This window comes from Scophthalmus maximus, chromosome 10, assembly GCF_022379125.1.
Source record: "Scophthalmus maximus strain ysfricsl-2021 chromosome 10, ASM2237912v1, whole genome shotgun sequence".
NCBI classification, from domain to species: Eukaryota; Metazoa; Chordata; class Actinopteri; order Pleuronectiformes; family Scophthalmidae; genus Scophthalmus; species Scophthalmus maximus.
Window position 1 is genome coordinate 10,937,905 of NC_061524.1, and position 26,759 is coordinate 10,964,663.

The 26,759-nt window shown below is 46.6% G+C and overlaps 1 protein-coding gene across 1 annotated transcript; it reads right to left on the reverse strand.

Annotated features, from left to right (window-relative positions):
* Window positions 1–267: 267 nt before the first annotated feature.
* Window positions 268–26,759, reverse strand: jag1b (jagged canonical Notch ligand 1b). Its single transcript, XM_035606168.2, has 26 exons — window positions 26,266–26,759; window positions 25,715–26,020; window positions 19,659–19,710; window positions 17,093–17,350; window positions 16,563–16,623; window positions 14,255–14,385; window positions 14,035–14,154; window positions 12,188–12,301; window positions 11,983–12,096; window positions 11,786–11,899; window positions 11,275–11,321; window positions 10,570–10,743; window positions 9,972–10,122; window positions 8,953–9,117; window positions 8,742–8,855; window positions 8,489–8,602; window positions 8,215–8,328; window positions 7,707–7,823; window positions 6,976–7,003; window positions 6,523–6,608; window positions 5,808–5,921; window positions 5,604–5,713; window positions 3,904–4,143; window positions 3,159–3,290; window positions 2,750–2,891; window positions 268–2,200 (listed from the first exon to the last, which is right to left on the reverse strand). The coding sequence occupies exons 1-26, from the start codon at window positions 26,320–26,322 to the stop codon at window positions 1,737–1,739; spliced, it is 3,639 nt and encodes a 1,212-aa protein (XP_035462061.1). The 5' UTR covers window positions 26,323–26,759; the 3' UTR covers window positions 268–1,736.

Sequence of the window (26,759 nt, forward strand, 5' to 3'; positions counted from 1 at the left end):
GAGAGTTTAGTTAAGTCCGCCAGTTAAACCAACAAGGACAACATTGTCTGGGGATCATGAGTACCGGGAGTATTTTTGTCTCCGGGATTGACTTAATGCGAGGACGGCTTGAGACAACGTAATTAGCCATAAACACACTTGGACAGAGACCTTGCTCAAGTTCGCGATGCTTCTCCCACAGCAGTTCCCACGACAGTCGCACGAAAACCTTTCATATGCTTAGACATGTTGGGCTCGATGCGTCACAGACAGACTCTTCACTCGCTGTCCAGAAAAAAGACAACTTTAATTCTCTTTTCATACAAAATATTTAATAAATATGACTTTCAAAAATATATTGCCAGATCAACACATAATTCTCAAGTTCATAACACAAAGTCAAAAAAATTGGACAAAATGTTGCCATGATCTCAAAGGGTTTAACAAATGAGATAAAACATGTTTGTCTTTAAGAGCCTCATTTTTTAAAAAAAAAAAAAAAGAAAAAAGAAAAGAAACAAATGTGCACAGAAACAAAGCGGACTCTTGCAGAGCAAGGCAGTGTATCTTATCTGACTCTACAGTGTTCCCATCGCCCCCCTACTGTTCAAGTACTCGTGGTCTAGCTTATGATATTACGCTGACTAAAGCAGATGGGAATCCTGGCGTGTCTCTATTGGTGTGACTTGCATTGCAAGCTGGTGGATTTTGACAGCCTTTGAAATTTGTCAATGGGTTAAAGTGAAGCTGCTGAAGGTTCTTTGTTTTTTTTGTTCCCTTAAGTATTTTAACCATTAGTGGCAAGCAATATGTCTGCCACCATGTCCATCCCTCGCAGCAGCCGTGATCTTTTGTCGACCTAACCTCACTTGCCTTCAAATCAAGGTCCTGGCAGCAAGTCATGAAATGAAAATCTGTGGAAGAACAAACGAACCAAAAAAAAGTATTTCTTTTAGGCCCCATAGTGCCCATCTTTTGTCTTCTTTGAAATTTGTCTTTTATAGAATTTGCTGAAAAACAATTAAGTCACTGAAATAAATGGTAGGCTTCCACAGCTATCAAAACCTTCAAACTAGACATAAATAAAAAGGAATGATATCTTAAGGCTCTTGATTATTAAGTTAATAAATCAAATATACACAATGATTAATAAAAAAAATGTACATATCTACATGTTCTAAATCGACACATAAATTCTTCATATTGGCAGCAACTGCTGACATCGATCCCGTCCCTCCCCAGCCCCACCCAAAAAATAAAAATAAATAATAAAGTTGATCTTTTTTTTTTCTTTTTCATTTGACAGTTGCTGAAGTCTAAAGCTGAAAAAAGGCACTTTCTCCAAACGGAACTAGAAAGAATTTCAAACACTTATTAAAAATAATTAGCTCTAGTGTTGAACACGTCACATAGTTTTAGTCATTGTACAACAATTACACCAGGAGCCCCTTCCATGTGTCCACTAAATAAAAGAAATAAAGAAAGGGAAATGAAATGCATAGGAAGACACTTCTGCAACTAGTTCTACAGTGAAATGTATACCAGTGCCTTGTGTTTTCCAGCCAACCAAAGCAACTGTCACTGCCAGTGTAAGCCAGCTTGTCAAAACTTAAATTAACACGGGGAATATCTGAAAATACTGTGGGGTCACGACTGACACGACAGTTTACTAACTACACATGCCGAAGCTCCCCCGTCTCACCCACCACCGGGGTGTGAAGGCGTAAGGCTTGGTTGCACAGCAACACAGCTGTCTGCTATACAATGTAGTCCATCCTGTTAATGCTGTTTGCTGTCTCCAAGTCTCTGTTGTCCTGTTTATTAGTCCAATTAGGGTGTTTGGATGTGGAGATGGGCGTCTTCTCGTCCCTCTCCACCAGTGTGTATGCTGGCTGTTTGGCAAAGCGGCCCTTCTGCAAGTGCCTCTCCTTGTCGTCCTCATCCCCCTCGGGATTATTTGTCCTTATTTTGGCAATGATGGAGTTCTTGTTTTCGTAGTCTTTGATGGCCACTGTGAGGCCCACGTGCTTCTCTATAGGGTTCTTGATCTGGTTGAGCTGCTCCCGCACATTGTTAGTCGTGTTGTCCTCGGCCACAGCCGCCGCCGAGACACCGTGGCTGCTCTGTTTCCGCCGACGTCGCATGCACCACAGCAAAATGGAAACCAGCACGAGGACCCAGATGACGATGAAGACAGAGCTGAGGAGGGGCACAAGGTAGTCTGGTGGAAGGGAAGAAGAAAAACGCGGGTCAAAGAGGTGCGACAAACCGCTAAACAATACACAATATGTTTTATCATATTACTACATCAAGCTTGCTAAATCATTAGCATGCTTTTGCTCGTGCAACCTGACCCCTGAGCCCTGAACAGGGGAGGGGGCCGCTTTTATTTGGCTGTGGCGGCAGTCTGCTGTCACCGTGTTGATAAATGGCGGACACATGCGGGAGTCTTAATACGAGTCAAGCCAGTCTCAGTACGAGCCAATCTGCAGCCGTGTAGCCAAGCAGCTCTGCTCTTTTCCATCCCAACCCTGGCTACATTCTTTTTGAGCTCCATTACAACTGCCATGAGATCGTAGCCCCGGGTGGCCCGAGTGGTGTGAGTTAAGAGTTATTTTTCATACATTCACATTTTTCTTTGATGCATTGTCGTCATATTCAGGGCTTGGCTCTATCTCATTTGATCCTCCCACCCATTTCTACACATGCAAGTGTGTGCAGGCCTGGAACACTGCATAAGCAACAAGCAGAGTTTGGCTGTTGTTCATACCAGTTTTGCTGGGGCTTGGCATGCGCACTTCTGCAATGGCAGAGATGATGGTGTTGTTGCCGTTGCGCTTGCTGACCAGGTCGATTATCCTGTCTGTGATCTCTTTAATGGGGCTCTGGTCCAGGCGATGATCCTCTGTAGCCTAGAAGTGCCAGGGAGAAAGTGAGGTTGGAAATCAGTTGGCTCAGGCCCGAGTTCCATCTCGTCTGCCATTAATTGTTTTTACTTGCTGTCAAACTGATGAAATCAACCTAAATCCACCACATATCCCATTAGAGCATGTCTTTGTGCTGCTAAGAAAAAAGCATGCTGCAGGCTTTAACTCAATAAAGACTTTTTTTTTTTTGAGGGTGCGTTAATAGTGGCAGACAAACACATGGCAGACTGGCGAGTGGGTGAAGGGACTTACGATGCAGACGTGGATCTCATTGCTGGCTGAGAATGAGGGGTCACAAGTTATGGACACAGAATGCTCCAAGGAGAAATTCTTCACCACATACAAGTGCCTCAGCTGCTTACACACTTCCTCCACAGTCAAGCCCTTGATGGGAAGAAGAAAAGAACCAAATGTTAGCACGCATGTCAAAAAAAACTGAAGGGCTCGGCCTGCAGTTTGGCAGTGGGTTCAACATGCTATCTGGTTGGGATCCACCTTATTTAGGTTAAAGACCACAGGCTCATGTGCTTGTTATCTGCCGTCATGCTTGTTAAACAACTGGCAAGTGATGATCCTGTGTGGTGACAGAGTTGCCAATGGTCCTGTTTAGCTCAAATCCATATGATCCTGAAATTAATCTTGTAGTGTGGTCGGGGTTAACAAGGGATTGTCACGAGCGGCAAAGACATGAATGCCTGATTTTCTGGAAGACCAAAACTTGGATGCAAGACAACCAGACAAAGAGAATGAAATGTTAGCTAATTTTTTTTTCTTTCTTTCTGGGGCACTTTTTAATACATGACTGAATTGTTTAGTGTCTTGGGCAAGAAATCTTTATTTTGCTCAGGGGGGCCGGTCGAGCACATATGAAAACCTGATCTTTCACAGTTCGCTGCTCCTTTTCATTTAAGAGGGGTGGTGGCGGCGGAGAGGCATGAAAAATGACCCTGAAACCCTTTAATTCAAAGTCTCCCTGCCTGGAACCTAGGTAACTCACTCGAGGCATGATCTCCTTGTTGAAGGTGAATGTGATGTTGGCACAGCTGTTGTCCGGGTAACTGGAGCTGGGGTGGCATTTGGTGAGAGGCGGGGGAGGGTTGGAGCGCCAGCACTCTCCAAAGTCGAGGCAGGGCTTCACAAAGCAGTGGCCCTCCCTGATGGGGATGCAGCTTTGACCTGAGGGACACCCGCCTTGACCTTTGGCACTCAGTTTGCATGACACAGGGCCACACCACATCTGGAGAGAGGAACATGACAGAGGAAACAGCGTTGAGATAATGTCACAGACCTTTCTTTGAATTAAAAACACAAACAGGACTAGGGCTGATGATAAATTGATTAGCCCCCATTTTCTGGCATTTTATTGCTTTATTAAGGTACAGTGCTTACAGGAAGGCGGAGAGAGAGAGTGGGGAGGACACGCGGCAAATGACCAGGGTCGGAATCGAGCCCCGGTTGACCGCGGGCGGACTCCAGCCTCCGGTGGGGGCGCCGGTACTACCAACTGAGCTAACCGACGCCCAGCCCCCATTTTCTACAACTAACAAATTAATTTCCATAACACCTTGCAGCAACATTCATGGTTCCCGGAGGATAAATCACACTCCCCTTGATGATCCCCTAAATTTTTTTCTTGTGGCAATGTTTAGTGAGATGTTTTGACAACAGTTGGCATCAAGATTCATTCTATTAAAAAACTTTTTTCAAATCAAGAGAAGCCAAAGTCCTCAGATGATAAATATTTTCTAAACACAAGCAGCCACACAAGAATGTAAACCACATAAAATAGTCTAAATCTGGCAAAAAGATTTTTTTGATCAAAGAACAAATAAGGGGGGAAGAAAGGCATATTGAAAAATAAGTTAACCCATAAGGATCTTCAGCCAAATGCATCAAACACCCATTAGTCCTGACATTTGAATCCACATTTTGCCATTTGACAGTTTGTACTTCTATGGCACCAACTGAAAAGTGTCTGCGGCTCTGAATGCCATGGTTTAATACCCAGCCCTGAACATGACTGTGAAGTGGAATGGAATCAGTGACACCGCTTTTTCCCAGTCAAGGATATTAGCAGCTTTAGAAAGATTCATTTCTCCGTTGCACGTCAGGGGATACGCTTCTATAATCTGTGACACTCAATCTACTGTTTAAAAAAAAAAAAAAAAAGTACGGCAAAACCCGCAACAGTGTAACCGTTTTCCCACATCAGACCATGTTTAACATGGTGGCCTAAACCTTACAGGCAAAGATCCTTTTCAACCCATGATGCTTTTTTCCATGTGGGAAACACCATTGTTCACCTGGTGAGTGAAACAAGCGGGATAATAATAGAACTACCTCGGGCCGCTGCTGTATATCAGCCAGTCATCGCCCAGTTTGACTTTGGGAGATTCTGAACTGGCATCTGATACATATTTCTTACAGTGCCATTGTGTTCCTTTTTAAAACAAATGACTGTGTAGAAGTATACTCCCCGAGCCAGCTCCACCCGATGACTGAGTGTTGTGGCCCGACATGGCACCTCTGAAGTTGGTGGAGTCTTAAGACACATGCATCCTTTGAGTCTCTTTATTACAGTTCTTCTCCCATTAGTAAACAATGACATCATGAGATTCAAAGCTGCTCAGAGCCACCATAAATACTGTCCTCCCCTTTTGCATCACTTCTGAATGTAGTCAGTGTGTTAAGACGTACCCTTGTGCACACAACTTTCCCATTGGAACAGTGGCAAGTGTTGCAGTCCTCCTCCCACTTGACTCCGTCAGGGGTGATATGTCCGCCAACAGAGCAAGGTTTTCTTGTCACTGTGTTGAACCACAAACACGCTGTTAGAAACATACAATAAAGGGTATGTTCGTTATGTGGATTTGTTTTTGACCATCTCGTGAGGACTTTTACCTTCGTGACAGTGTGGCCCGCTCCGGTCCGGTGGACACACGCAGCGATATCCGTTGATCTCATCCACACAAGTGGAGCCAAAGGCACATGGAGAGGACTGGCACTCATTAATATCTGTCAGGGGGAGAGCAAGAGGTAAGAAATGGCTCCTTCATGGAGTAAAGAGCACAGCCAGACAGCACACAAACATTGGGTTAAGCAGTCAGCACACAAATCTAATTCCTAAGCTAAATTCACTAAGGTCATGTGTCATTTGAACAGTACATACACATACACACCAGTTAATAAAGAACAAGCAAACATGCTTTCAATCAGCCCGGGACGTTTTTTGCCCAATGCAGCTTTATTAAAAGCAGCATCATTAGCAGGTATGCAGGCACTAAAGGCTGGACTTTGCAGAACAAAGGGTTTGCAATGGGAAAGAATGTGGCCATCTGAAAGCCTTTAAGAGGGAAAACAATCTATGTAATCAGTGTCAGAGAGCATGGCTGATTTGCTGTTGGCCTGCTAAGCCAGTTTCCCCTGGGGACGGCAGCAGGGCCTGCAGAGGTGACACCAAAATGGCTCGGGCTGGCCTGAAGCCCAGTGCACAGATAATTGGCCGACTAGACCTTTCATTTGGAGCAACTGGAACGGTCCCGCGATCCGGGTCTGCTCTAACTGACGGCTCGAACAGGGGGATCAGGAAAGCGCGGGATGCAGGGTTAATACTCACTGATCCGACAGTCTGGACCCGCGAAGCCTGGGGCACACTCGCAGCGGTACCAGTTATCCCCGTCAACACAGGTTCCACTGTTGTAACTGCAAGAAGAAAAGAAAAAGAGAGACCTCAGTTTTTATCTCAGGATACCCCCAGGCTTACAGGTTGAAGTCTATCCACGCTTCATTTATATCAAACCATTTCAGACTGGAATCGCCTTTTTAAAAGCAATTAAGGTAATCAGACTCGTTCTTTTTATTTGACAAGTGTGCATGGATTTGGGCGTTTGGTTAGGTAAGAGTCACATCTGGGAATTCACAGAGGAGGGATAGCTGATTGCATCGCAGGAATGACACAGAAGGGTGTATGCCTGGTTTTCTCGGCAGAGAGACAGTGAGAAAGACAGCCTGCAGGTGAAACTATGACACAGGAGAGGAAGCCTGTTTACATCTGTCTAAATCCACTTACCATGGGTGTGGACTGCAGTCGTTGGTATCTAAAAGAGAAAACAAAATAGAGAGAGAGACAGAGACAGAAAGTGAGTAAGTGCGTTGTATTTTTTCTTTCCTCCCTCTCATGTATGAGTGGTTAGTGCACATGACAGCTGAGAGCACGTCTGAGCTTGCGTGTGCAGAGACATGTTGGGCTGGTTGGGCCTCAACCGATTACGCTGCCTTATTAACAAGGCAGTGCAAATACCAGAGTCGACTCTAAAAACTGTTTTCCAGCTCCACCACCACCTACAACACTTTCACAACCAGATTACCGCCTCGGCTATCCGCGAATTTATGCTTTTGCGTACATGCGTACAGGACAGTGATCCCAGACAAATGGAAGAGAGCGGTAGAACAAGTCGACATGTCACTGTTTGGACAGGAATGCAACAACGAGAGGGGAGTGTGTTGGATGAGGAGGAGGAGGAGGGGGCTAGAGAAACATCTGTCTCCACTTTCCTGAACCCCTTTCTCTCTCCTCCCTCCTCCTTCTCCTCCTCTCATGGCCGGCAGCAGCCAGGGAGAGACCAAAGAGATTAAAAAGAAAACAGAAAAAAGGTAGAGATCAAGAGAGGATGAGAGACTTGGATTTAATCAGATGCAGGACTTCACCTCTGCACTGAGTAGCAAGAGGTTTATCATCATTTAATAGCAATAAATGTCCACCGTTATCCCCTCCACAACTCCTCCCTAAAGAGCACTTACTCTGGGTGCACGTGGGTCCCTCCCAGCCTTCCTTGCAGACGCAGGTGAACGACTCCCCGGCCACTACGCAGGTACCTCCATTCTCACAAGGGTTCGGGAGACAACTTGAGTTTTTGGCTGAGATGGAGAGAGACAAATAGAAATCTGTCAGTGGGTTTTGTCCAACAACAAAGAGGATAATCAATCATAAACCTTAAACAGTCACAAGAGAACCGATGTTGGCTTGGGTTTTTTTTTTTTTTTTTTACTTGGGTTTCCTTTTTTTCACTCAAACGAAATCTGCATTCCGTGACTTTGAAGTGTAATGTCTGTGCAATCAGGGGATTTAAGCGGATACCTGTATGTACTGTAAGTGGAGAGGGGGGAAATGGGCAAGGAGGGAGATGGGAGGAGAGGAACAGATCTGATTAAGACAGGTCTGTTCCAATCTCGTGCGTGTGCATGTGTGTGTGTGTGTGAGAGAGAGAGAGAAAATATGAAAAATTTAACTGCCATGACCGAGCCTCACCTATGTTGCATGTCGTACCCTCCCAGCCTGGCGAACACTTGCACTGGAACGTGTCGCCCTCATCATGGCAGGTGCCACCATTGTTGCATGTAGCTTCATCACACTGACTTTCGCCTGCAGGGAGCATTTCAAATCCGTTGTTTGAGATGAACACCCACATGAGTAAATACAGTGTATAGGAGGTTGGGTAATTATATACAACCATAATCGCATACCATCAGCCTGCACAGACAGACTACATGGGTGTGGAAAACAAAAAAAAAAGGACTCTTACGGGAGTGGCATGTCTTTCCCTTCCAGCCGTTCTTACACTCGCAGAAAAAGTCAGTCACCAGGTCTCGACATGTCCCTCCATTATGACAGGGGTTGGTGCTGCAGTCGTCGATGTCTGGTGGAGACATCGGAAGCGAGGGTCAATAATGTGCAGCACATCAAACAGACTTTGAATGTCGAAACATGGACTTAACAGTCCCACGAGGGGAGGCGCAGATTTGTTTTGACATCACAGAACAAGTAGTCCTACTCACTGATCTCACAGTGGTCGCCCTCCCAGCCATCGCCACAGATGCACTGGTACACGCTGACTTTGTCGATGCAGGTACCTCCGTTGCGGCATGGGTTGCTCTCGCAGTCATTGATGTCTGAAATTGTAAAAATAAAATGCAAGATTGAGATTGATTTTTGATTCATCACTTTGAGTTGTGCCTCGTGTTCCACATTGCGTGTGTGAAATCTTACTCTCGTGACAGTAGGTGCCTCTGAACCCCTCCTGGCATTCGCAGCTGAACTGGCCTCCAGCCTGACTCCGGCAACGGCCGTGAGGTCCACACACATTCGACGAAATGTAACGCTCTCCTCCCGGTGTGCTGTTGGATGCCACAGCGACTGTGCAGCTGTCGATCACTGAGGAGACAAGAGGCAGTTAGACAGTGGAACAACTGGCAAAGCAAACACTTGTTATAAATCATAAAACACAGATGAGGAGGAATGGTGATTCCAAAAAAAAAAAGATATAGCCAACAAGTGCCAACAAGCAATCTATAAGGTAACATGGTGGTTGAAAATTCCCCATCCCCTCAGGAAAACAGTATCAGTGGAATAATGAGAAAAAAAAACATTGAATGATGGGAGAAACAGCGATAAGCTTTTATGCTTTCATAAGCAATTCAGAGTGATCTTTGTCACTTTGCACTGAAATCCCTTCCTTTCGCCCTGTCTGATCAGGTTAGGAGCACCGGGTGCATTCGCTCCCCTGTAATCACTTAAATCTTGCCAAGAGCACAGAGGATCTCACCGTCTGGTATCTGACGCCGTGGTTGGTCCACTCACTCAATTACACATACTCGCACAGAAAATATGTGCACATTCATTGAGGAGAGGAAAAAAAAGAGGTAGCCCACCAAGTCATTACCAAGAACACACACAGTGCTATCAGCCTTCTGCCAGATATTCAGTGAACTCAGAGGAGGGGAGAATCATTGGAAAGGCTTTATGGAGAGGGAGGGAGGCAGTCATCAAGGAATCTACCGGCCCCCACTATAATAAATTGCTCACCTTAGCCAAGAAACTTCAGTGCACAAAACTAAAACATAAGTATTGGCCTCGTGGGAAAAATGTGGGCAAAGTGTTCAAGCACATGGTGACGACCTGGCCTTATTCAGCGTTTTACTGCAGCACGCTATGCAGATCACCTTTCAGAGATGTTCTGGAAAAAGTCGGAGTAAAAAGCATGTGGTTACTGCCTGCAGGAGACGTACCTTTACACGTGGTGGTGCGACAGTGGTCTTTGAGGTGAGAGCAATTTTTGCCCTCGTAGTCCTCTGGGCACGCGCAGAAGTAGTCTGTGGCCAGGTTGAAGCAGGGCGCTCCATTCTGACACGGGTTGGGCAAGCAGTAATCGATATCCAGCTAGGGCAGAGAGGTATTGGATAGAGAGCAGTGAACCTGATAGCTGACATAGTTTCTGCTACACTAAACAGAGTAAAACCCACAGCATCCTCCCTACAGGCTGTGCCAGGAAATAACACACGCACAGCGCTTTGAGGAAAGGGGAAAAACAAGGCAGAGACATAGGAGCCGTCCTCCGAGTCTGGGCTTCAGCATTGAGGAATGTATCCCGCTGTAGCCAGGAGCAGCTTCAACAAAGCACTCCCTTTTAAGAAGGACTGTGGAACAACAGCCATTTAAAAGGGTGGGGCAGGAAAACTTTACAACGAACCAAAGATACAGCAATGCAATGCTGGCAGAAAAGGGGTTGGGGGGGTATAAGGGCTTAAGATGCTACATGATAGCAGGGAGGATGCATGCATGTGTGCTTAAATGTGTGTGGGATGGTGGTGGGAGTACGTGTCTCACCTGGCAGAGATTTCCTGAGAAGCCAGCCAGACACAGGCACTGGAAGCCGTTCACTTCGTCCTGGCAGCGCCCGTCGTTCAGACACGGTGAACTCGTACACTCATCGATGTCTCTCTCGCAGTGCTCGCCGGCGAAGCCAGGGGGGCACATGCAACGATACCCGTTCACCAAGTCCTAGGACACAGAAACAAGGGTGAACCGCATGCACATATTCAAATGTGATTAATGGTTTTGACAGGGTGGGGTCCAAAACAATAACCGTCGAACCAGCGAACAGAACAGAACAGAACAGAGCGAGGCCGGGGGGGGGGGGGGGGGGGGGGGGGGGGGTTGTGACAAGTTTAGAGGAAAATTAACACAGCTTCGCATTTATTTCAACACATTTTCCTGGCATGGGCTCAACACAATAATGTTTGTGGTAATTCAATCTACTGTGGTCAAGGAACTTGTGAGTCCCTCCCTTAGAAACCTCTCTGAACCTACTCCCCTCAGATTTGATTTCAGAGAGGAATTCCACAACAATTCCTTTTTCAGTTTGGAGAGAACAGTTTATTGCAGCTATTTATAAAACCACTGTAAATGTCTCAGCCTTCAACTGAAAATACATTTTAAAAAGTAAAGAAAAACACAATAAAACAAACAAATAAGCTGGCAAACAAAGCAGTGATACCAGATAGAACTAGACGTTTTTGACCCAACACGTACCTTGCAAGTTCCCCCATTCTGGCACTGGTCCTTGCAGTCGTTTATATCTGCACAGGAAAACAAATCTGAGGATTAATTCTGAACAGCTTGAGTGAATAGTCTGTCTCTGAAAACAAGTTTTGTGCTTTCTGTTTCCCATGCTAGGGGCCTTTAAAAACATCGCTGGAGCTAAAGCTAGAGGCTCTGCGAGAGTTGGATAACGTGGCTGCAGAATCAGTGCAACATGGAGTATTGAGCAATCCTGTCTGCTGCCAAGTGAAACTAGTGCTGGGATTGTTTTGAGCCACCTCTAATCACCACAGCCTTGGCCACACACACGGCTAATAATAATACAGCAGATTCATAGTGCAGGGAAAGGCTGTACTCGTCCAACTGTTTGCTTTATGCTTTCATGTTACAGCTTTAATTGAGGCTGCCCGTAACGGACAGGAAAGAAAGAAAGAACGAACAACGGGACAGGAGCTGGACAGGCGTCCCACTCCACAGCTGCTGATGACAGCCTTCAACTCACCGATGTCGCAGTTCTGCCCCGTCCAACCAGGGACACACTCGCAGAAGTATCCACCAATGAGGTTGCGGCACGAGTTGGCATTGAGACAGGGCTTGCTATCACATTCGTTGGCATCTAGAGAGGGAGAGAAGGGGTTAGTGGCAGATGCATGTGCAGTTGGCAGGCGTCAAGTGGTGGAAAGAGCTCAGAGGGCTTACCGATCAAACATGTCTTCCCCGTCCACTGTGAGGGACAATGACACTTGTAGCCATTGACCAGGTCCTGGCAGGTCCCACCGTGGTTACAGGGGTTTGAAGAGCAGTCGTCGACATCTGTGCAAGAGAATCCAATTTGGGATTATTCGACATGATATTTTCCGTGAGAGTGTGACGTTTAGTGGATGCAGGTCGATTGCAAACTCACTGATGGTGCAGGAGGGGCCGCTCCAGCCGAGCGCACACTGACATTCGTAGCCTTGAGCTGTTTCTGAGCAGCTTCCTCCGTTAGAGCACGGATTGGACAGACAGGCGTGTTCCGCTGGGAAGAGAAAGACAGTTTGGTCACACACACACACACACACAGGTCACGGACACAGGTCACGGACACACAGGTCACGGACACACAAGAGTTGATTTAGGAAGGAAAAATTCCCCCCTTGAATGCGCCTTTTGTCAATTTTTCAAACTTGACCTTTTTTGCCAGGAAACCTGATATTTAGATTGACGTACTATTGTAGCTGCTGTACGAATATTTCACTGTGACTTCAGGTGGTCTGACATTTGCCTTAGTCTTCACAAGAAAATTTGTGAAAATGCATTTCAGCTTCTGGCTCTCATCCCTAGAAAACCTCTCAGTCCACTGCTCTGGATCACTCTGTCAGCAGCTGACACCCAGGGGTCGACTCCTTCCCTCACCCATCACCTACCACAACCCCTCCGTCCTCCTCCCCCTCCTCCTCCCCCTCCTCCTCCCCCTCCTCCTCCCCCCCCCTCCTCCTCTGCCCCCAAAGCCCGCTCAAAATCCCCCCATCTCACTCGCATTACCCGCCCGGCAGAGCACACCACCAGGAAATCATCTTTCATGCTAAGTTGACCTGACCAACACACCGTGACTTCCCTCTGACTCCCCGCCATTCTTCTTCTGAGAGGCGGCACAAGATGAGAGAGTGGCGGGAGAGAGAGCGGGAGGGGGGTGAGGGAGGCTGGCGGGGGAGATTCTGCACTGGAGTTCCTCCCTTTATGGACAAGTTAAGGGATGAGTGGGTCCCAAATGAATCAGAAATGAATAATTCACTCAGGGAATAAGTAGGAAGTTGGAGGTGATCGACAGACGGCTCTTGGTATGTAGCAGGGTGGAGGGAGGGGAGAGGATGCAGCGCTGTAACCTGGGGCCCCTGTGTTACAATGGCCTGACGTATCCCCTGGTCTGCGGACCTCCTGTTACGAAGGGCACAGTTTCCTGACATCTCCGCAGTTAAGCTGTCAGCACCCGGCGAGGCTCAGATTTAATGAGGAAAAAACCATCATCTCCATGGTAAGTGTTCGCAGCAGCTGAACCTGTATGTCTGGAGTGCCTGAGGAGTGAAGGGATGACCGGCCACTGAAGCTCAAACTGGTGGTTTACCTGACTGGGGACTGGGGGCCACTCATGCTGGAGAGAAAACCAATTATTGCCAAGTTGCCACCTCCTCTGATTACAAACTGAAGGCACCTCTGACCTTTTGTCTAAAGACTCAGCGAGTCCGTAACCTTCCCCTCTAATTGAAAGTTTTTCAGCCCTTAAGATCAAATACTTTGTGTAAAACATAGATTGTCTTTTATTTTAAATAAAAGTTGCAGAAAAGTTGGAGCTGCTTTACTCCATTTTATTGAGTATTGCACTTGCAAAACTTTGGGGGGTTTGCAATGCACTGATTAAAAAAAATAAAATGGACAATCAAAGTTGAGTTCATTATATTCCTCTTTTACAATAATGCAACTCGCATCTTGTACTAGCCCCCACACACCTGGTTAATGCCAGAGCCCTTCAAACTCCAGCTCATGACATTAACTGGTGAAGATTTAAAGTTTGAAACTCTGAGAATGACCCTGATGACATCACCAGAGTCATGCTCGCAGACTTGGGAAATCGTCCCACAGGACAAAACTGTTTCATAACGAGTTAACTGAACTTAATATGTGAAATTGAGCACCCTTTAAAGCTCACTTGCCACATATTAGCAAGAGAAAGGAGAGCAAAAGGTTTTCTTACTCTGCACCGCTGACACTCACCTCTCTCGCAGTTTGCACCAGAGTAACCATCAGCACAGGTGCACTGGTACTTGTCCGGTCCCGTGTTGATACACGTCCCTCCGTTCAGACAGGGCTGGTGAGTGCCACAGTAGTTCAGATCTGGGGAAAAGGCGTATTTTACAAAGCTTTAGTTAGTTTTGTCACAACACTTGGCCACTCCTAAAGCAGCTGCAACTCAAAAAAGAGGAAAGAAATTAACCTTTATCACAAAGGTGGCCGCCCCAGTTGGTGTCACATAGGCACTGCCAGGGCTCGACGCAGGTGCCATGAACACATCCTGGGTGGGGGATGCACTTGTCACAATACTGACCCTGCCAGCCATATAGACACCTGCAAGACACACGGAGAGCCATGCCATCAGCCTTTAGAAAAGGATCATGAGATTAAGAAAAACAAAAAAACAACACGCATGCACATGCAGAACAGGCCAATTCACGGCTATCGCAGCGAGGTCAGATAATCCCCGTGGTATCAAATAATGCTAATACCTTAATCTTCTGTTTATTCCGAATTCCTAGAGCGATAATCTGAACTTGATGAAGTACACATCGGCGTATAGGGTATGGTGCTGCACAAGTGAAACAAAGAGGCAGTATTCTTGCTCTCACAACTGGGCTGCCTCTTAAAAGACCACAAACGAATCTTAAGCAGCAGGGTGTTTATGCAAGAACGTTTAAACAATACTTGGGGAGAGGGAAACAGAAGAGTATTTAGCATTTTACGGAACAGAAAAAAAAAACAAAGCACTAAATTACAGTTCCAATGGGACCTTTAGCATGGCTAACATCAGCATGCGGCCAGACGCTCCCTTTAACAACACTCTGCCTGTGGCTTGGCAGCAGCGACATCTTTGCAGAGAGGGGTGTTCAGCCCTCTCCTCTGCCGTTACACTGCTGCTCATCCTCGTTCCCATGAGTCAAGAGTCAGACGTGTGCCCCAGGGCCAGGGAGGGGGACCGGAGCCTGCTGACCACTGAAATGTCAAGGTCCATAATTACACTGATAACGCTGCCCCTTTCTTCCTGGGCTTCATAATTAAGACGGCAATCCAGCCCGACTGATAAGTCCGCTCTTTAAAAAGTGGTGAAGTGGTGATACAGTCGCTGCTGTGGGGCCAAGAGACAGGAAACAAAGTATCCCTCTGGGGGAGCGGTGCACTGATTAGCCCCAAGAAACGGATGGACTGTAAAAATAAACGTGGTGGTTAAGTAAACCTCAGTCCGTGATTAAAGAGGCTATTCTTAAAAGTGTGCTAATCCTCTCCATGAGAAGCGGAGCAGGATTCCCCAAATCATTTACAGTTATTACACAGCCAAATTACTGGGGAATGTCACATTGCGTTGTGCAGCGCCGCCGATACACCGCAGTTTTTAACCCTCAAGAAAGATAGAATCTGTAGGCTATGGCTGTGTAGTTAATGATTTTCAAATCACTTTTCTACTGTGGCAATCTTGGTCTGCAGGTGCGTCGTTATTACTGCATTATAAATATGAAGGAATCACTAAAACCCCAGCCAAAAGAAATCCCATTGAAAGTCATTAGCTGAGTTTCTGCCGACATAAAAGTGACAAGGAGGCTGCCCTCGCCTGCAGCCAGTGTTGTACTGCTGTCGTTAAACACTGTTCAACAGTCCAACCATGGGAAACGACTCACTAACTACAACAGCAGTAGAGCTTGCTTGGAGAGTTTGTTGGCAGACTGCGTATAAACAGTTCAACCCACGGCTTTAAATATAGCCACACCTGTGCAGAGACTAAAGCGAATTCTACCTCTTGTTCTGCCAGTGGCCACACAAGCACTTACAAGAAACCTGATGATGTCAAATGCTTGAGAAAAACAAAGCTGGTGCACAAAATGAACAAACCTGATCGTCCCTGTGCTTGATTCATGGCCAAATCAGACAACTAAGAAAGCAGCCAATGCCTGAGCTGTGGGAAGAGTTGGGTAATGCAGGGCCTCCTCCAGGATGAGGCTGAGATACAACTGTGACTGCACACAATGCCCGAGCTCTGATATGCATCTGCGCCTGGCTTTTCCTCCGGCTGTGTGCATAAACAGCATTAGGAAGCCATTAGCTACACAAACAATTCACTTTAAGTCTCATCCGAACGCTACACGCGATTTGACTGATAAAACACTTGCCCCGTTTGAGGGAAAACGCATAGGCTCCATTTTCAAGATGGAGTCTTGGCAGTTGAGCCTCCCCCTTCCTCCAGACCGGCAGCTCCGGTCAAAAGCTCTGCGAGAGACTTACAAGCGGCTCAGCCGGCGCTTCTGCTAAGGCCCGGGTACTGATAGTCTCTTGGCCAGAAAACTAAGCACGAACAGGGAACGATCCATGCCATGACACAACTGGTGCTTGGACACAATCCCTATATATCTGAATGAGCCACACCACAGGCCCCTGGCACCAGCCTCCACAGTCAGTTAAGACACTTGAACAAACCGTGTTTGACACTTCACAGAGTAAAAATGCAGTAAAAATCAAGAGCAGCCTCAGGCACTTACTTGCATCCTCCTGGCTCCTTACATGATCCATGTTCAGTGCTGCAGCCTTGTCGACATATAGCTAGAAGAGAATAAAGAACATTTTTTTTCTGCCTGGTAACTAGATTCAAACGTAGCACCTTTTTTTTAGCTCACTTTAATTATGAATGAATGTAATGTTAGGTAATTATACCATTGCAATGTAATTATAGCAGTCAATGGTATAATAGTTACTACCCTCTCTGACAATTCCGTCTGTGAGAATAAATACAGCTGTTGACAAACAAAAAAAGCTGGTCCTGCAGTGTAAACACCGTAAAATATCTAATAAGTAATCGGCCAGGCAGAGTTTCTGTGGATAAAAGAGTTTCCTGGTCATAAAAGCAATGACAAGGTTTATTCGAATGGAAAAAGGGGAAAAAAGTAAATGTGAGAATTTTATCCAAACCACACAACAGACAACGTATCAGCATGAATCACAGCGAGTCATTCATACTCATACAGACTGAATCCGACTGTCTCAAGCTGCTCTGTGATCTCACAGGGCTTACCTGTGTTGCAGTCAGGTCCGGACCAGCCTTCCAGACACGTCTTGTTTCCATTGTAGTCGCATGTGTAATGCCCGAAGAAGTCGTCCCGTGGCCTGCAAAACTTGTTGCAGCCGAAGCCATAGTAGTGCTCGTCGCAGCTGACCCGGATCTGGTACTCAAACTGGGCCACAGGGCCGTTGTGAGTCAGCTTCTGCCAGTGCGGGCTGGGGTTGATCATGCCGGAATGAGAGGCTTTCTCTATCAGTTTTCCATCTGCTCCTAAAACAACAGTTTTGACACCATCAATGTCGACTGCCAGAGTCTTGAAAAATATTATAGTCTTCCTCAAATGCCTGAACCAGGAAGGGAACAGGGCAGGGCAGCAGCTTACATTGTACATTTGGGAGGTGCACTGTTCTCCGTGATCACACAGTGGGAACCCAAAAATGCCCCAAATATTTTTACACAAATTGCAGAAGAGCTCTGAGATAGTACATTATATATAATTAAAAAGCAACCATGTGTGCTGGAGAGGAAGAAAAGTACAAGGAGGAAATGCAGAAAAAAGGAAAAGACTGCCTGTAATGAGCACGCTTAACTGCTTTTTTTCTCACGCTCCCTCTCCAGCTCTCCCCGGATGGTTTCTGATTCTCAGGTTTACAGCTAGAGGATATTGCTGGTCTAAGACGCAGCCTTTTGCATCTGCTCAGGCGAGGACAGAACCACAGCGACCATAAATTACAGTGTTGAGGACACTGATGCCACAGTCACTGCTGGGAAGCCTGCCAATGTGCCATCAGCACTTTCTTCCACGCTGCTTTTCTCACATACATTCTTGTACTAACGGCAGTACAAGATATACGCATAAAAGCAACAATCCACACTTCAGATAGGGAGCAAAGGCCCAGCTGATGATGAGATTGTGCAATACTCATGGAGACCTACAAACTACAGACTCAGACCCAGAAACAGACTTATTTTCCTGTCAAACATGAAGAGGTCACGGCTCTGTCAAACGAGCAAGGACTGACCTGGGAGCCAAGGGCTGTAATGAGACACATACACACACAGCCCTATCACCAGACACCACACACTGTACACATACATACAAACCCCCATGCATTACCACCACTCATTCACTCACACATGTAGCACTACTCCTTATCTAAATCTTCCACCTGGGAGAGAATGAAAAATGTGTCACAGCCGTTATTTACTGTGCTCACACGAGCAGAGGTGGCTGACCGCAGGGTGAATCGCTGCTTTGTGTAGTATGATGCAATGCAGCAGGGGGACGGCCTGCTGTCATTTATTTACTGTGCTGTGGTGAGTATAGGGGTGGGGTCGGGGGTGCGCTGAAATCACAGTGCCTGGTAACATTTCGCAGTGGTCTGGAATCCAGCGCTTAGCTGTGTGGCATTTCTCTACCAACCGCTGGCCTGCAGTGTCAGGAGTAGCACATTCTTACTACCTGCTGCCTGGCTCGGAGTTACACATAAATCAGATGAGCTTGATAAGGCTTCGAAAGGTCATGCTTGAATGAATTCATCTTATACAGAGAAAACCCACACTTGTGAACTTTAAAAAACAAAAAACATTTCTGAAGACACAGGAAAACACTGGTAAGTTTATACATTTCCGGGAGCAGAACTTTGAAAATATAACTGCTTTCACATTTAAATAGGTATAAAACTAAAAGCTTTTTACTTTGATTAAGGATCAAATGACATTAAATAGCAGCGAGGATTCTCGCAATATATGAAGCTAACAGAAATGTGAGCGAGCGTGGTGGACCTCAGAGGGACTTAACCAGCATAGACTGTGTACATTCAGGGGGCTTTTCACACCACTGCCCTAATAGGTCTCTGGGGAGCGGCAAATACAGCAGAAAAGGCCGAAACCTTGCTGACGTCAAAAAGACCTGCATAAACAAGCCTTCACTCAGCTGGAGTCTTCATGCCGTTGCCAATCGGCATGCCAACCAGCAGGAAGCCCACGGCACAGCTAACGGTAAGGCCAAACCTGGCAACCAGAATTTAGATTCAGCATCTTTGCATCATATTCTCCCCACATTCAGGAGGAGAAGTGTTTCACTGCACACGCCCCAAGCTCAGACTGCAGCCCACCTGTCCTCAGAGGTATCGCCCCCCCCCCCCCCCCCCCCCCCCCCAAAAATTAAATGAAATTGTTCCTGCAGGCTGGTTGCTGCCGGATGAACTCTGTGTTTCACGCCTCAGTGACAGTGAGACAGTGTGACCCTGACCCTGGCTGGCAGCACCTGCCGTCAGTCATTGGCCAAAAGAAAACCTTTTCAGAGTCTTCTACCTCAACACACTCCCTTTCTCCCTGTGTGACCCCCCACCAGTGTCTGCCCCCTCCCCACTTCTTCCTCCCCTTCACATCCCTGTCCTCTCCCGCCTTACAGGGACCTGCCAACTCACTTTCTTGATGATGATGGCACAGTCATGCACCATCAGCGGAGCATGTGGGAGCAGGCAGGGGGTTTAGGAGGAATAAACTTCTTTTCTGACCCTCAACACAACTCCTCCCAGATGCTGCTTTGAAGAATACCATGCTCAATACTCACCACTGGTTTCATTGCTGAAGTCCAAGGCTTCCACAATCAAAGTGTAGGACCTCTGAGGAAGGGAAGACAAGACAAGAGACACAAGAGGTATTAGCCAAGAGCAGGATCATCAAGCTATCAATGCATCATAAAACCATTCAGTGATTAGGTGATGAATGTTTTGTGAAACATCCGGACAACGGTTGATAGCCCATTGTTTGTTAGCAACCATTCAAACTACCATCACAATGAGACCTACTACAGGAGCTGGTAACTTATGACTATGGCCTTGTTGATTTTGAGAGGATAAGCTTGCGGTGGGGCAGAGGTATCTGCGTCGCAGCCATTACAGTAGGATGACATACGCATGGGCAGAGGTGTTTTCTAGCAGGACACCCACCCAGCAGCAGGGTGAGGAAAAATGAGCCCAACAGAGCTGGCCTGCAAATGGACAGACCCTTGAGTAATGACTACAATAAGTCAAAATAAAGAATAGTGCATAGAAAAGGATACTTCACCCTGCAATGCCAAAAACACGTCCTTGCTCCTTAGAAACAGCTTTTGCCAAATACATTTTTCCACATGTTTAGAAAATGTGGCGAGTGAAGTCAGTGGATGATTTCCAGTGTTCTGAGAAATCTCATAGTAGGGTTTGTTTTGCAATGTATATGTGATTTTCAATTTCATGCTAATTTATAAACCTCTGAACAATCCAGGCGAGAGAGAAAAAAGAAGAAAAAAAGAAAAGAGGTGTATGTGATGAATGGTGAGGCAAAACAAATTTGCAGGGCAGGAGAAAGACTGCGTGAGGATATTACTGAATGAGTGCTACACTCCAAAGGGCCTGTCTTGATTTCAGCACTCCCAAAAAACGCTTTGTCTGATTCGGGGTCTTTAGCACTCACACCAATATCAGCTTACACATTCACAGTGCCCTGTGCCACAGTCGTGAGGGAGCGAACAATGCGTCTGCGAGCACGCACAGCAGACTCTGAGAGAACGTACGCGATTGTGAGAAAGTCTAATCCACTTACAGTGTTCGAGCATCCTATAGAAACACCTACTTGTTATATTCACACAAGCTTGCCCCTAGCAGCGCTGCTCCGAGGCCGAATTCTGCATTGCTGCCATGTTCATCTCTGCCGTGATGACTTCATGCCGGTAAACAAAGCCGCTCCAAGGAAAACCCCCATTCACTTCTCACAGAGAGAAAGAAAAGGGGTATGACTCAGTCCTGAAACCTTTTTTTCAATCGCTTCACCTTGTTTTGTTAGCCATTTAACTTTCCATCTTTACTGGAGCTATCTCTCTCATCCTGTGCCAGTATTTCACTGCAATCAGGGCAGCTATTATTTGAAATTCAGTGGTCATCAGCAACACAGTCTGCACAGTGTTTTCTGACTCACGATTGGCTGCGATCACTTGAGATAGAACTTGAGAATAGGAGTCAGTGGTAATGTGATACCTAATCACCCACTACTGCAACCTAATAAAGTTATATTAGCACCGAGATCATACGATCATTAAGCAGTAGCACGTTAGTGCTTTGGTGTTCTCACAGACAGTGCAACTACATTTGAATGCATCATTCCCTAATCTGCACTACCACACAGACTTTTGTAACATTTTTCTTTTGAAAGATCCACCCCAAACAAATCTGGTGAGCTCATCCTTTAAACGGAAACTGCACCTCACTGTGTGAACATATGAGTATGATATCCTTCTCCTGAAATGTCCTCATTAGTCACCATTGCAACATTACATTGACGTCGTTGTGACTAATATGAGAAGCCATAAGTTGTAAAAAAAAAAAACAGTGGTCCACAAAGTGTTGCATAAACACTACAACACACAAATATCTTGCAGCATTTTGACTTGCCTCAACATGGAAGCTACTGCAGCACAGTAACATCCATTTGTCCTGCATTAACATGATTGAGGGCCACAATGAAAAATAAGTCTTGACTTTTTGGCAAACGCATAATGTGGCTGTATCAATAACAGCAGAAGTAAAATGTCACAATGGCTCGACCTAACAAGTAGCCTCACCATTATTGGGATGTTTAGTTCCAGACCAAATAACTGCTCTCAGAAACTGAGATACTGCCTGGCTCCATATTCACTAACACCCTATAACTCCTCGGTGGTTATCAGCTTGGAACCGTCTGCCACTGCCAGGTTCACTTTTCCCAGGCTCCCAGCTGACTCACAACTTCTCTTTGAACTACAGAGCACTCTCTTTTTTCTCTCTCCCTCCTCTCTCTCTCGCGCTCTCTCTCTCTCACTCACACACACGTCCAAGTGCAATAAGTGTGGCCATATGTCTTCTTATCTTTCCTGGCCAAGTAGACACTGTCCAACAGACAGGCAACATAAGCGATAAAGATCATTCCAGTTCCAATCACAGTGACTTGCCAAAGAACACTACTGAATCCTCTCAGTACTGGAATTTTCCCCAATACACACACACACACACACACACACACACACACCTCAGCCTGCCCTCTTCTGAAAATGGAGCCATCTGATGTATCATTATGAGGGAAATCGATCAAAATAAAGTAGAGGTAGGTCTCATGGAATAACAAGCAAAAGCCAAAGGTCTAAAAAAGGCAAGGCACAACAGATTGGAGTGGTCTAGGCCTCCACTCAGCGCAGAGGAAATGTAAACAGTCTAGTCAAAGGGATGTTGACTTTCTGTATCAGTTTTCCTGAGTCAATCACTTCAATAGTATCAAACGGAGATCACCCAATGATTGGGACATCTAAAGTAACACACCCTGTTTGCCATAAAACCGAGGCTCAGTCATGAAAAGACAGCTTCTCACAATCACCTTCAAAGCCACCGTGGGCCTCTGATAGGACGGGAGGGAAGGAACGCAGTGTTTACCAGGAGATTCTCATCACAACAAGATTTTCCTTGCAACAATTGTTGTATTATTAACAGCTTATTAAATAACCTGTAAAAGACACATCAGCCCATGCTACAACTGAACCTCACCCTGATGAAAGAAAGAATCTCACCTTCTGCCAACTAAAACAAGACACACTGCAAACAGATTTTGGATCTAATGCAAAGTAAACACCATTAAAAATAAAGGACCTGGGAACAGGAATGAAAGTCGTATCAGGCGTTTCACTGAACAAGCAACTAGTCATCTGTGTTTTTAAGGGTCACCAACCAGTAAGTGAAACAAAAACAAGGCACGGGTGATCCCACTTAAATGCATTACACATTCATATAGCTTGAAACAACTGATAAGCGACAAAGCATCAGAAGCCATTATGTAGCGTGACAATGACACATCACAGCAAGTACACTGGAATATTCCTTGTTAAGGTGGAGGACAGCATGCAGTGGAGAGGCAAAAAAACCAAATTAATTTATCCTCTTTCATTTACAGAATTTACATTTAACTGCCACAAGAGAGCGGACTATCTAATACCAACGTCAGTGCTCCTGTCGTCAGCGCCTACCGACAAGGTGCACTGTTGTTCTGCGACTCACCTGATCAGTTCTGCAAACTGCTTCAACTTGCATTCAAATCAATCTGGCCAGCATATCCCAGTTCAGAGGACAGCCAGGCAGCGTTGTGGTCGGTGAGAGATAGAAGGGAACTCAGCTATGAAATATAGGCATAATTAAATGTGATTTGAGAACAATGAGGAGCCATAACAACTCAAGCCTGAGACGAAAGTTGAGGAATTGCTCAAGAAGGAAGGGCAATGCTGGCAGCTGCGCAGATTACTGCTTGTAAAAGAAAAAACTCAATGTCACCACAAGAGAATTGACCTGATCCAGTAAAAAAATAAAATTAAAAAAAGTTTTCTTGTAATGGCGGAACATGAGCAAACATGCTGAGGTGGCCACAGAGGCAAGGCCACAGTTAGCCCCATAGCCAACTTCATCACTGCTGAGCTTACTACAACTGCTTCCTGTTGCTTGCCCTGCACTGGCATTACAGCTGCACAGCCTCTATTATGCTCTGTAATCCTCACTGTAGTCACACCATTGTCCCTGCTTGATACACTGTGAGGACCTGGGTAGCTGGGCCCTCACTTCTCTGTGGAACACAGGCATGAAGCAGAAACTGGTTGACTCTATACGGGGCTCTAAAACACAGATATGCTCATGTTAAAGATGCCCAGTCGATGGCATTGGGCTGGACGGCCGGCTCTTGCCCTACCTGATCTAAGCACATCTGTGTAGCCTCATTAAGTGCAGCAGTTGCTGTGGGTGGCAAGGTTAAAGCGATGAAATGCCTGGGGTCCAACCGAGCGTGACTTAAACAAAGCCCTTGGCCTGGACAAGAGGCCAACTTCATGCAGCTCACAAGAGAGGATGGGGAGGGGGGGGGCTTCATGAACTCGGAGCACCCAGCAACCCAGTTGCACCACACTGCCATCTGTCCACAACAGCCAATCAACTTATGAACAGGACAAAGAGTGATATCATACCTAACCTGACGATTGTTAATGTGCACTGAAGTAAAGCACTTCCAGTGAAGGATGAGAGAATCTAACGAGCGGCTTCACAAACCTCATCCTGGGAACTACAAAACAAAGTTACTCCAAAGCTGAGGTATTCAAGTTGATTTTTTTTGGTCTACTGAACATTTACATCATTTTCTACATGTTTCACTCGCCGTTCTGGTATTTTTCCAAATATTGTCCGTTTTAAACATGACAAATAATTTTTTCTGCAGTGGTTCAAGGCCATTTTTGGTATCCATATTTTCAGTGTGTAAGAAAAGAAATATGAGTACGGCCAGCAGAGTCCTCAAACTTGTAACGTCAACAAGTGCCGTTTTCAAGTGGGAATGATTTTCTACCCGTAAGACGAGACTAACTCCGAGCAATCGTGCCAACTTAGTGTTGCCATAGTGTGAGCATAAACAGAAACCTTTGTCTTTCTTTAAAAAAAGAAAAAAATGGTGTGAGGCGCCAGTGTCTAAGTGGAGAGCAAATAAAAAATACAGACCATATCAAATTGCAAGCTACCACGCTGAGAAAAGTGTTCAACTGGAATCAGGTCAGAGGGAAAACACACATCTAAACTATCTGGTCGGCGCTGCAGGTAATGTACAACATGACGGCAGATCACAGACGAGTCTTCACTCCTTTCACGTATTCTGGCGGTTCGAGGCCATCGGCGAGCAAGAACCTCCATCAAGATTTGAGGTAAAAATAGCCTTGATGTAATTGGACACACACATACCAGCAGACTGTGCCTTTCACCCATCAGGCCCAGTGGAGGAGCTTGTGGGCCGAGCCGTGGGGCCAGTCAGTCTGTGCACAGCCCCACTTTTTTTTTTTCACAACACCGAAATGTGCTCCAAAGCATGACAAATCATATCTCTCACAGAGCTACAAGACTCCCACAGGCCTGTCGGGCCCATTTATTTACTCTGTGAAGAAGAGCTGACACTGGAGGAAACCAGAAAGTGGGTTTTTTTTCTTCTCTTCAGTCCGGAGCTCCTGCACCGTGCAACATGAGCAGCTGCCGGGGAGGCAGAGGAGGAGACTCATGCAGACTCATGCAACTTTTTAACTTTTTATCTGTTCAATCGAGTCAGACGAGGGGGGACATATTCAGCAAGGGGACAAATTGAAGAGGCCGCTGTATACAAGTAGCATCCAACAGATTTGTGTGTGATAATTAAGTTTTTAAAGGGGGGGGGGGGGGTGAACTTAAAAAGTATCCATCATGCAGATGGGTTGCAGTGGGTTCATTTGGCATGTAGCTCATAAATTCACCCGGGGCCCATTTTCTTCAAACTGAGGTTTGATGATGACTACACGTCTAGAAAGAAGTTTATTTAACAGCAAGTCTATTTGGACAGAAGCGACAGCTCGGGGCCTGACGGAGGAAAATACCTGCAGCTGGTTAATTGGCGCAGATAATGGAGGCGAGCAGGGGGTCCCTCCTCGAAGGGAGGACTCACAGAGGGCCAACAGCCACGAGAGAAACTTTCTGAGAATGACTGACGGACAGTAATTGCACAGAATTGCCCTGAAAACAGCCCCCCCCCCCCCCCTTAGGAGAAACGTGTGTTTTTTTAAACCCTTCAACTCACCGGCCAGGCAAATCTGAAGGGCAAAACTATCCTGGATTTGTCATTCCTCACAGAGCTCCTGAAAGAAAAGGTATTCCCTCCGAGGACGGGCGTAGATCCCATGCCGAAGCTGCAGGGCCCCGCGGCGGACACCCTCGACTGGTATTCCTTCAGGCAAACTTTGAAAAACGTATCGCACTCGTCCCGCGCGCACTTCCGATCCCCCGCGTTGCGCGCGCCGTCGCAGCACGCGCCGCTCAGCAGCTCCCCGTTCGCATTGTGCATCGACGAGATCTGCAGCTCGAACTGGCCCTTCGCCTCCGACACCTGTTGGGATACAGAACAGTGAACAAGATGGACAACTTCGACCTCGGTGTTTAAGGCGGGGGGAGGGGGGGGGGGGGCGACACAAATACTTCAGAAAAAGTTTGGATAGAAAAACTTGTTTTGCTGTTCGTGTCAAACGGCGGGGACACACTTGCGCATGAGGCACGGTTACACGTATAGGGAGCGCGCGCGCGCGCACACACGCACATCAAAGTACATCCAGACAGAAGAAGTGGTCCACGTACCTTGGCAAGAAAGCAGAGTAAAAAGGCAGCGACGACCGAGCCCCGTCTCAGAATCATGCCTCCGGACTGCTGTGGCCACTCGTTCGTTACTAGTCGTCCGGCCGACTCACGGCACCAGAGCTCTCCTCTGCTTTGAACATGCACGAGTGGGGAAACGACACTTCGACCAGCGGAGCGCAGGTTCCCGGTTCACACGGACGACCTCGTGCGCTCGTCGTTGTCCCGCAGCCTTCTCCGAGCGTCTTGCGCCTCTTCGTTATCCCACGGTTTCCACTCGTCGCTGGAGAAAAGTTTGCACAGTAGCCATGCGGCAGCCGAACCCACTGTTGACTGACTGACTGACTGACTGCTGGTCCGGGCTGGAGCTGGCTACACAAGTTCAACATGGAGGGGAGTGTCCGCGGGGCGCTGCGCCTCCATATTCATGAGCAGAGCGCGGTGGCCCCGCCCCCTCTCCAGACGCGAGCATATCCATCCACTCACCATTGCGCCCG